The 11,654-nt window shown below is 41.8% G+C and overlaps 1 protein-coding gene and 1 long non-coding RNA gene across 2 annotated transcripts in view; one reads left to right on the forward strand and one right to left on the reverse strand.

Annotated features, from left to right (window-relative positions):
- HOOK1 (hook microtubule tethering protein 1) overlaps positions 1-3,874 on the reverse strand; it is an 86,758-nt gene extending 82,884 nt beyond the window's left edge. The window contains exon 1 of the mRNA XM_077149476.1: positions 3,304-3,874. Coding sequence (XP_077005591.1) covers positions 3,304-3,366 — 63 coding nt within the window. The 5' untranslated portion in view covers positions 3,367-3,874. The remainder of the gene's footprint in view (positions 1-3,303) is intronic.
- LOC143674152 (uncharacterized) lies at positions 3,542-5,952 on the forward strand. Its single transcript, XR_013170888.1, has 3 exons — positions 3,542-3,905; positions 4,293-4,424; positions 5,825-5,952. It is a non-coding gene; the product is annotated as an uncharacterized LOC143674152 (long non-coding RNA).
- Positions 5,953-11,654: the final 5,702 nt, after the last annotated feature.

An 11,654-nucleotide genomic window follows, 5' to 3' on the forward strand; every position in this document is an offset into this window, starting at 1 on the left:
AAGCTTGTACTTATTACTAGGGGTAAGGGATGGGCCACAAGATGTAAATAAGGCAGTAACTAAAATCATGGAAAGGTATTTGGGAAACCACCAAAGATTAGTGTATAGGGGAGTGGCATGATCAAATTTTATTTTTTCTAAGATCACCATATCTGAAGTGTGAAGAATTTATTGTATGGGTTAACAATAGAGCTGGGGAGTTCAATAACTCTGCAACTACTAAATGGTCTATGCAGGTGATTAAAAGGACCTGAAGTAGGTCAATAGCAATGGAAGGAACAGAAGCAGAGGCTAATATGAGAGAGCTTCAAGAGGTACTGTCAATAAGAATAAGTGACTTACTATATGTACAGTGTAAATAGAGAAGAAACAGAAAAATATGAACTGAGTTCACTGGAAAGAAAATAAAAATTACTGTTGAATATACATCATGCTACTCAACTGTTCTCATAAAATAAGAGTATATTAAAACTATGCGATTCCATTTTCAACTATCAGATTGGAAAAGTTAAAAAAAAGTTTAATAACACATTATGATCAGTGATCACGGAGAAACAAACATTTTCATACTGCTCTAAAATTTCCCTGGATCTGACTAAAATTCTATGCATGTGGTGGACAATCATGATTTTCTCCCCAAACTTGCTCCTCTTCCAAGATTTCCAATCTCTATACCTTATGCTAGAAATCTAGCCATCATTCAAGACACATTTCTCTCATCCTATATCCAATCAATTACAGACCCTTTTGATTTTACTCTTAAATATCTCTTTAATCTTTATTCCTTTCATCCTCCAGTGACATAAAATTCATTCATTTTTCACCTGAACTACAGCAACAGCCTACAAACCTTATCTTGATATCTACTCTTGCTACCTTCAATCCATTCTTCACACTACAATCAGCCTGATCTTTGAAAGATACTTATACTACCCTGTGACTTTGTTTAAAACTCTTTAATAGATGCCCAATTCTGCTGCAATAAAGTTCAAAGAGTTTTAAATGGCTTGAAAGATCTTGCAGGATAAATCTTCTTCCCTCAACTGTCTTACCATCAGGTAAGATAAAAGATAATACAGTGCTTATTGAATTGGGCAAAACTAAGAACCATGTGAAAGCCTTAGAGAAAAGTATATAAGTGCAGTAGGTTGAGGAGAGATTAGGTTAAGGAAGTATAAAAAGGTGATTTAAAAAAGAAAACTCTTTGAAGGAATCACAACGGAAATGAGAAAAAAAATTGACTGTAAAAGGAAGGTTAAATAAGTGGGATTTTCACAGGTAGTACTGGCTCTTTGTTCTTTAATTTCAAAAATGGGGAAGATATGAACCCATTTATATGTTGCAGATAAGGAAGAGGATAAATGATGGAACAAAGAGCCAGAACCAGAGTAAGGAGGAGGAGGTGGTGATTTACCAAAGAGAAAGAAGAGTTGGGGGCTTAGAGCACAGATAAAGTCTAGCTAAGAACAATGTGAAAGGAACTGTCTGGGTATTTTTTACAACCTGTATCACAGAGCTGGGCAGCATTACAGCAATAGCTGGATTTGGCTATAACAACATTTGTAGATTGGTAGAGGCAACAGTTTGCACAATCATTCCATTTTCTCCAGAAAGCTCAGAAGCCTGAGAGAAGAACAGGTAAACAAACAACCAAGTGTACTCTGTCATTTATGATTCTTTATCATTTGGTTTATAACATTTTTGCAACTTTTATTGAATTTTGCTTTCCACTGTAAAATTCATTAAATCTTAAAAACAGCTCTGCCTGCTATTCTGATTAAAACGAAAATCTCTTTGATTCTTACTATGCCTAGTAAAAAGTAGGAACTCAATAAATACTGGTTAAAAGAATGGATTCAGTCATAGAACATTTTAAAATACTGCCATACTATTCAAGAAAAACCCTGCACTCTGCCACCACCTCACAGGTAATTCAATGACATCATAAAGACTAAGTTTACTACTTCAGTCAGAAGTTTAGAGCAACAATGTAACAGATGAGGACACACCCTGTAATTAGCCACTTGTTTTAACAAAACAGATCATTAAAAGTAATGTTGGCTTATTTCAAGACAGTTTAAAATACAGCATCTAAATCCCCACACTTATTTTAAATGAGAATACAGTTGAACAGTTCACTAATTGCTTTTAACACAGAAACTCTAAATATTATTCCACTTAGAGTAAAAGCTATTTACTTTAAGTATAAACACTGATTTAAATTTTGATTATTTCCAATGATGTCATACACTTCTAGAAACCATCCCTGATTTCTCTCATTCTTTTGATTACATGCATTAGAAGACTGCCAGGGAATCTTATTAACCAACTACCTGATCAAGTTCATTTACATTCCACTTTGCACATATTCTCCTGCACATAACTAAACAACTGGTTTGAGGATAGGCATCATCAACAAGTCCCTCGTGAACTCCCAGTACTATCCTTGCCCAATATGTTAGGTACCACACCTTAATGCCAGCTCTGATACCTGAGAAATTCCAAGAGTTGAGACATCATTTTGCTGAGCAAAATACTGAAGAATCTGGAAACAGATCTTGTCTATCCAAACATAATACAAACTAATAGAAATTCTAAAGTGTAAACGAAAATGCCAATTACTTTTATTTAAATAAAATCCTGTCCATTTTGGAGGGGGAGGGGTAGCGAGAAAAAGGGAAAATGATCTCCCACCCCAGCACATCTTTTATTCCACCCAGAAAAATACGTGGAAACGTCACTTCTAAGTGGATTCTACAAAATCCGAGGGCCCTGGGTAGTGAGGGAACATATATCCAGGAATTAAAACACCTTCTTGACCATCTGTGTACAAGGTGAGCGGGGTCTTCACTCGCTAGTGGTGCAAAGATCCCTATAGAAAGACTAATCGGCAAATGGAAGGTGAAAGTCAGTGGTCCAGACCGTCTAGGAATTGGGGCTCAGGGTAAAGGGAGATAAGAGGGGTCCGGGAGGAAGGATAGTTGGCGCTTGGTTCCTGTGTCAGCTGTTAGGGGCACGGTCCAGCTGGATCCTACCGCTAATTCCCGACTCTCCTGCGTTCTGTAACCTCCCTCCCCCAACCCCGAGTTTCCCTTACTCCTTCCCCTCGCCCCCACAGATGTAGATCCTGCCTCCCGACCCACAGGTGGCACCCTCACGGTCAAGGGCGACAAAAGGTGAGGAAGACAAGTCGGCGAGTCCGCTGCGCAGATGGCCCGGCTCCTCGTCGAGCTCACCTGGGAAAAATAGTGGGCCCGGGGCTTCTCGCCCAGGTTCCTCGTGCCCCCAAGCCCAAGCACTCACCCAGATCATGAGGCTGTCGCAGAGAGGTAGCTCGGGCTGCGGAAGGGGCTGCGTCTCTTCCATGGCCGGGGCCGCCGACGACTACGCTGTGACACCGACACCTTCCTCCTCCCCGGTCTCCTCCAGGAGCCGGCGTCGACGACCGACTCGCCAGCCAGGAAAGCTCGGTAGCGAGGCCCAGCGCCAGCGCGGCTCACGCGGAAACCTCACGCCGCCGACGTCGCCGGCGTAACCCCCTCCTCGCCGTCGCCCTCGCCCCCGCCTCTCTCTGGAGTTCGCCCCGTCCCCCGCCTGGGACCCGGCCTCGCCGAAGGGCACCTGAGCCCCGCCCCCTCCCGTTCCTCCCCTCTCCCGCCCCCTCTTACCACTCCCACCTACCTCTCCCCGCCGCCCTGAGTGACCTGCGTGCACACCAGTCACAAAGAAGCTACCCAAAAGAGGCGGGGCGGGAGGTAGAGGGAGGGAGACAGCGGGAATAGGTTGAGCAGGAGGGGTTACTGATTGGGCGCGCCCTCCTGGGGATTCGGCCAATGAACATGAGACAAGCCTAAGGCTCCAGGAGGGAGTCGAACTGGGCGGGAACCCGCTTTATGACCTGGCAGGTGCAGTGAGGGCGGAGGAAGGAGGTTGAGCCCGGGGGAAGGGTGCGCATGCGCGGCGGGGAGGTGGCAGTGCTAAGTTCGGGCAAATACCGGTGCAGCCCTAAGAGGCAAAAGGGGCAGGGTGGACGGTGCTGCCCGAGTAAACGCGGGACATTTAACAGGGCAGAGGCACCTTCCCGCCTCCTTGGTCGTGGCGCGCCTGCGGGCTGTACCTGCGGACCCCGACGCTCTGCTTCCGTAAATTCTCGAGAAGGAGAACGTACATGTGAATTAAAACCATTCGGGAATTTTCCACGAGTAGTGGCCGCAGAGTCTGACGAGGAAAGGAGCAGTGGGTTTTTTCCTACCCTGGGAACACATTGGAAAAGGGATGGCTTACCTTTGCAGGCATGGCAAAAGAATGTTTGGTAGGAGAAACTAAAATTGCTGGAATCAAAAAGACTCTCACGGGATTACGGATCCTCGGTAATTTTATTTTAAATGGAGCAAGAGGAAAGACCATTTTCAGGTAGCAAAACGGTAAATCAAATGGTCTTTTCGTTTTCGAAAAGTGATACGGAAAATATCAATATACAATACTTCCCATTTCCCTTTGGGGATTGAAAAATATGTCTTCTGAGAATGTTAGGGGAGTGGGGTGGCATAAAATTGGAGGCTCAAGTTGCTGAAAGACGGTTTGGGCTATTGAAAAGTAGTCTTTGCTTATGATTAGCATCACTTCACTCATTCATAAACTCATTAATTCAAGCTCCGCATAAAAATGCAGCTGGCTCTTGGCTCATTTATATTGCTGCGTTTTTATATTTAGGCATTGAAAGTTTAAAACTGCTGGTTCACAGCAATTAAAGCCTCTAAATGGAAACGAATCTCATTTCTAAAAATACTACACATGCATTTGCTACAGGCTCTCAACATTATTCCAGAACTTTCTTACTCTGTGTGGAGTCATTTTATATTTCTGGACCCTGGGAACATTGATAATGTGGGTCAATGTAAAGTACAGGATGTAAGAATCTAAGACCTGGCCTGAACTTTGGCTTCATTACCCACTAGCTATTGACCTAAGCTCCTTCCATTGGACCCCGACCTACACGTTCTTAAAATAATGCAAATGACACTTCTTGCCCTGCCTACCTCATACTGGCAAAAATGATAATGGATATTACCTTCCAATAGATAATGGAAGTTTGGTGAGTGTGAGTTACTGTAATTATATATACTTAGAAGCTTTTATCTCTGATAGCCGCAGGTAACTAAACTATTCAAATAAAATATTTAATAAAAGTAACTGAGGTGCGAAGGATAATTGAGTGCTAGAGGGTAGACCCTGGAGGAAAAGATGCTTTCTCTTCATGATACTAGAGCCAATAGAAAAGTATGTGAAGAACATGATCTGTGAATTCAGAGGAGAAAAAATACCAATATAAAACAAATATGAAAAATAGGAAAATGTAAAACATGAATCACTGAAATAAAACAATAAAAAAATAATAATCATACCTAGAAGAGTGAAGTGCATTTTCATACAAAACTAGAACAAGCATTAAAAAGGGGGGAGGGGCAATATTTATGAAAAATTTTTTAAATGTCCATACCATTTAACGCTATAATTCCATAATTCAGTTTCTAGTCATGAATTCTATTGAAGTAATCAGAAATGTAGTCAAAGATTTTGAACACTTAACATGTATTGCAATTCTATAAGTATTGAAAATTACATGTCCAATAAGCAAGAATTGTTAAATACATTATAGTATGTTTAAAAGATAGAATATTAGGCAACTAATAAAATAATGCTTTGGAGAATATATGATAACATAGAAAATGATCATAATGTATAATAAAAATTTAGATATAAAAGATGAGCCATATGGACTAAACATTATAAATATTATTTATGTATTTTAATATGTGTACAGCAAGAAGACTGAAAGGAATAGTCATCAAACTACTGTGGTTACTTTTCTAAATGGAAGACAGATGAATGCTATTTTTTATAAGCATTATTTTAAAATTTTCTGCCTCAGAATAAAAGACAGAAGAAATACCAGTTACAATGCGAGCTATTTTTTTCAGTTTTTTTTTAGATTGACATCTGTGTATGGAGAGTTGAATAAAATTTTTTTTGGTATGCTGTATGGTGGAGGTTACATTTCATTTTTTTTCCACGTGAGTATCACCTTATTGCAGCATCATTTGTTGAATTTTTGTTTATTTGTTTTGCTTGCTTCTTTGGGAAGTGCACAGACCGGGAATCGAAACCCAGGTCCGACATGGCAGGTGAGATTCTACCACTGAACTACCCTTGTACCCCGAAATGAAACTAACTTTTAAACACTAATGGGGAGATTATAAATTGGTACAATCTTTCTGAATATTTGACAATATATATCTAGAGCCTTTAAAACAATCAAAGCTATTAAGCCAATAATTTCACTTTCAGAATATATTCTACAAAAATATTCAGATGCTGACAAAGTTGTTGACTGCAGTGTTATTTTTCAAAGAAAAAGAAACAGCCATTAAATGTCTGAAAAAGTAGTGATTAAATACATTTTGAAGGGTGCATGCGTGGTTCAGTGGTAGAATGCTCACCTTTCATGCAGGAGACCTAGGTTTGATTCCCGGACCATGCACTGTCCCCCCCAAATTAGTACATATCCACACAATTAAATACATTGTAACCATTAAAATACTTTCAAAGATGTTTAATGAATCAGGAAAATGCTTGCAACTAACATTAAGAGAAAAGAATGAAAACATAATTCACATAACAGGCATCCTAATGTATATCTATATATATAAATATATAATTGTATAGAAATGTATATTTATATATGTTTGCTTATTTGGAGATGTGTATGCATATGTATATATAACGAGAGAGAGAGAGAGAAACTAAAGAAAATAAATCAAAATGTCACCAGTGGCTGATGATATCAGTGTGTTGGGATATTGTGTACTTTACCATAATTTTTAAATTTTCTACAACTTTATTATCAGAAAAAACTAAAAGCTAAAAATGATTAAAATTGTAACTATACTAGATCTAAATAGTGGAAGATATGTATAAGTATACACACATATCTATTATGTATTTATATTGAGAAGAGAGTTGTTTAAAATTAAATGCAAGCTTGCTATTAAAGAAACCTGACATTTCTTATTGCTGGGATGATCTTGGGCAAGTCACTTAGTTTCTCTTCAGTTTCAGTCATTGTAAACTAGGGTAATAATACTAGTATATTTCTGTATTGCTTAGAGGGTTATTTTGGTGGTAAGTGGGAGAAACCAAACTAGGGTATAATACATATATGTTAAACAAAATATGGTGTTAGAGGGTGTTCTAGTTTGCCAGCTGCCGGGATGCAACACACCAGAAACGGATTGGCTTTTAATAAAAGGGGATTTATTTTGTTGGTTCTTCAGAGGAAAGGCAGCTAACTTTCCACTGAGGTTCTTTCTTATGTGGAAGGCACAGGATGATCTCTGCTGGTCTTCTCTCCAGGCCCCTGGGTTCCAACAACTTTCCCCGGGGTGACTTCTGCATCTCCAAAGGCCTGGGTTGAGCTGCCAGTGCTGAGATGAGGAATGCCGAGCTGCTTAGCTGTGCTACGTTGCTATCTCTCATTTAAGCACCAGCCAATTATGTCAAACGTCACTCATTGCAGCAGACATGCCTCCTAGCCGACTGCAGATGTAATTAGCAACAGATGAGGTTCACATACCATTGGCTTATGTCAGCAGCAACAAGACTAGGTATGCTCACCTGGCCAAGTTGACAACTGAATCTAACTAACACAGAGGGTTATGGGAAAGCTCACTGATTGAGAGGAAAAGCCAAAGAACCAGGCCTGAGAAAGGCAGAACAGAGTGAGTACTTTTGAAAAAAGAACTAGATAGCAAAAATTATGGGTGCTCTTTCTAGGACACCGCCAACTAGATGAGTATTTTGAATAATTACTCAGTCTTTCTGAGTCATTCTGTTCAAGATACAGATTTCTGGGAGAATATCTGATTGGGATATTTGTCCACCCCTTTGCCAGAAGACGATGGAATGTGTCGTCTGATTGCCCTGCCAAGAATGCATACCCAGTTGAAACTGGGGGGCAGTTGCAAGTATGAAAGGAGATGGGTACCTGCAGACAGAAAGAAAAGTAGCAGTTCTCTCCACTTGACCTCCTAGGACTGTGGTGAGGCTCAAATGCATGAAAAATACTTAACACAAATCCCAGCTATAGTAACTGCTTGATACATTTTAGCCGTTACACACATGTGTTATGTGTGTGTCTTGGGGTGTGTGTGTACATTTCATAAAGAAAACTGAAAGAAAACAAATTAGTAGATGTTATGATGATGATTATTAATATTTATTTATTTTCCAATTCCACCAAAATGGAAAAATGCTCACTTTTAAAGTAACATGAAATTAAACTTAATAGCAAGGTCCTTGACGGCAGCTTAGTGAGGTGTGGGTTTTAGTTCATCCTCCAGAGCAGCTAGTAAATAGCCACAAACAATACAGAACAACTACTGGGGCCACATCAGTAACCAGACACACAGCATAACCAGTCTGGACAAGTTGGACCAGCTGCGATTCCACCCAGAACCACTTCTCAGGCTCTAACTGCCCCAGGCAAGAGAGGAATTAAGCTTGTCTGAGAGCTTGTCTTGAGGCTATGCCTTCCTCCCAAAGGGGTGGGACCAACTCAGGAATTCAGACCCCAGGGTCTGGAAAACAGAAGCAATTAATGTCAGCGTACAATCTCTCCTCTGTCTCCACCATGCTGCAGCAGGGAGAGTCTGCTGAGGTTAAAGGCACCTGTATTAGTTAGGGTTCTCTAGAAAAACAGAATCAACAGGGAACATTCACAAATATAAAATTTAACACAGAGTCCAAAATCCACAGGGCAGACTGTGAAGCTGACAACTCCAATGGAGGGTCTGGATGAACGCCACAGGAGACGCTCACCAGCCAAGACAGGAAGAGCCTGTCTCTTCTGAAGAGCCTTTAAAGGCTTTCAGTGATCAAATTAAGCATTACTCATTGCAAAAGACACTCCCCTTTGGCTGATTACAAATGGAATCAGCTGTGGATTAGCTGACATGATCATGATTTAATTCTATGAAATGCCCTCACCGCACCTCAGCGGGTGCTGATTCAGAGCATATACAGCTTCCTGGGTAACATTGCCCTAGCCTCCAAGGTGTTGCCACTTAGGTGGCACCATAATTGAGTTTTCAAAAGGCCATTCCAACATTCTGTCAATCCAGCTGCTCCTGGATGATGGGGAACATGGTAAGACCAGAGAATTCCATAAGCATGTGCCCATTCCTGCACTTCGTTTGCTGTGAAGTGTGTTCCTTGATCAGAAGCAATGCTATGTGGAATACCATGATGATGGATGAGGCATTCTGTAAGCCCAAGGATGGTAGTTTTGGCAGAAGCATTGCATGCAGGGAAAGCAAACCAATATCCAGAGTATGTGTCTATTCTAATTAGAACAAATTGCTGCCCCTTCCATGAAGGAAGTGGTCCAATGTAATCAATCTGACACAATGTAGCTGGCTGTTCACCTCGGAGAATGGTGCCATATCGGGGGCTGAATGTGGGTCTCTACTGTTGGCAGATTGGGCACTCAGCAGTGGCTGTAGCCAAGTTAGCCTTAGTGAGTGGAAGTCCATGTTGCTGAGCCCATGCATAACCTCCATCCCTACCACCATGACCTCTTTGTTCATGAGCCCATTAGGCAATGACAGGAGCTGTTGGGGAAAGAGGCTGACTGGTATCCACAGAACAGCTCATCTTATCCACTTGTTATTAAAACTATCCTCTGCTGAATTCACCCTCTGGTGCACAGTCACATGGGACACAAATATGTTCATGCTTTTTTTTTTTTTTTTACATGGGCAGGCACTGGGACTCGAACCCAGGTCCTACGGCATGGCAGGCAAGCGTTCTTGCCTGCTGAGCCACTGTGGCCCACCCTGTTCATGTTTTTAGCCCACTCAGAAAGGTCTATCCACATACTTCTTCTCCAGACCTCTTTGTCACCAATTTTCCATTTATGGTTTTTCCAAGTCCCTTGACCATCCAGCCAAACCATTAGCAACAGCCCATGAGTCTGTATACAGATGTACCTCTGGCCAGTTTTCCTTCCAAGCAAAATGAACAACCAGGTGCAGTGCTCGAAGTTCTGCCCACTGGGAGGATTTCCCCTCACCACTGTCCTTCAAGGACACCCCAGAAAGGGGTTGTAGTGCTGCAGCTGTCCACTTTTGGGTGGTACCTGCATATCATGCTGAACCATATGTAAACCAGGCCCGAGTTTTCTCTTCCTCAGTCAATTCAACCCCCCAAGAGGCCATAGCTCTGGTCTGGGAAAGAGAAGGTAATGTGGTAGGAGTGGAGACCATGGGCATTTGGGCCACTTCTTCATGTAACTTACTTGTGCCTTTAGGACCTGCTCTGGCCCTATCTCATATATACCATTTCCATTTTAAAATAGCGTGCTTCTGCACATGCCCAACTTTATGGCTTGGTGGGTAAGACCACACCCAGCTCATGATAGGCAATACAGGTCTCATGGTAACGTGTTGGCCCATGGTTAAGCATTCAGTCTCTACTAAGGCCCAGTAGCAAGCCAAAAGCTGTTTCTCAAAAGGAGAGTAGGTATCTGCAGCAGACGGTAAAGATTTTCTCCAAAATCCTAAGGATCTGTGTTGTGATTCTCCTATAGGGGCCTGCCAAAGGCTCCAGACAGCATCTCTATCTGCCACTGACACTTCCAGCACCATTGTTCTGCTAGATCATATGGCCCAAGTGGCAGAGCAGCTTGTACAGCAGACTGGAACTGTCGCAGAGCCTCCTCTTGCTCAGGTCCCTACTCAAAATTAGCAGCTTTTCTGGCCACTTGACAAATGGGCCAGAGTAGCACACCCAAATGAGGAATATGTTGTCACCAAAATCCAAAAAGACCAACTAAGCATTGTGCTTCTTTTTTGGTCATAGGAGGGGCCAGATGTAGCAACTTATCCTTCACATGAGAAGGGATATCTTGACATGCCCCATACCACTGGACACCTAGAAATTTCACTGACATGGAAGTCCCCTGTATTTTTGTTGGATTTATCTCTCATCCTCTGACATGCAAATGCCTTACCAGTAAGTCTAGGGTAGTTGCTACTTCTTGCTCACTAGGTCCAATCAACATGATATCATCAATGCAATGGACCAGTGTGATGTCTTGCGGGAGGGAGAAATGATAAGGTCCCTGTGGACAAGATAAGACATAGGGCTGGAGAGTTGATATACCCCTGAGGTAGGACCATGAAAGTATATTGCTGACCTTGCCAACTGAAAGCAAACTGTTTCTGGTGGTCCTTACTAATAACTATTGAGAAAAAAGCATTTGCCAGATCAATAGCTGCATACCAGGTACCAGGGGATGAATTGATTTGCTCAAGCAATGATACCACACCTGAAACAGCAGCTGAAATTGGAGTTACCACCTGGTTGAATTTACGATAATGTATTGTCACCCTCCAAGATCAATCTGTTTTCTGCACAGGCCAAATAGGAGAGTTGAGTGGGTATGTGTTGGGAATTATCACCCCTGCATCCTTCAAGTCCTTAAGAGTGGCAGTAATCTCTGAAATTCCTCAGAATCTGATATTGCTTCTGATTTACTATTTTGCTTGGTAGGGGCAGTTCTAGTGGCTTTCAGTTGGCCTTTCCCACCATAATAG

The sequence above is a fragment of the Tamandua tetradactyla genome, chromosome 2, assembly GCF_023851605.1.
Source record: "Tamandua tetradactyla isolate mTamTet1 chromosome 2, mTamTet1.pri, whole genome shotgun sequence".
Classification (NCBI taxonomy): Eukaryota; Metazoa; Chordata; class Mammalia; order Pilosa; family Myrmecophagidae; genus Tamandua; species Tamandua tetradactyla.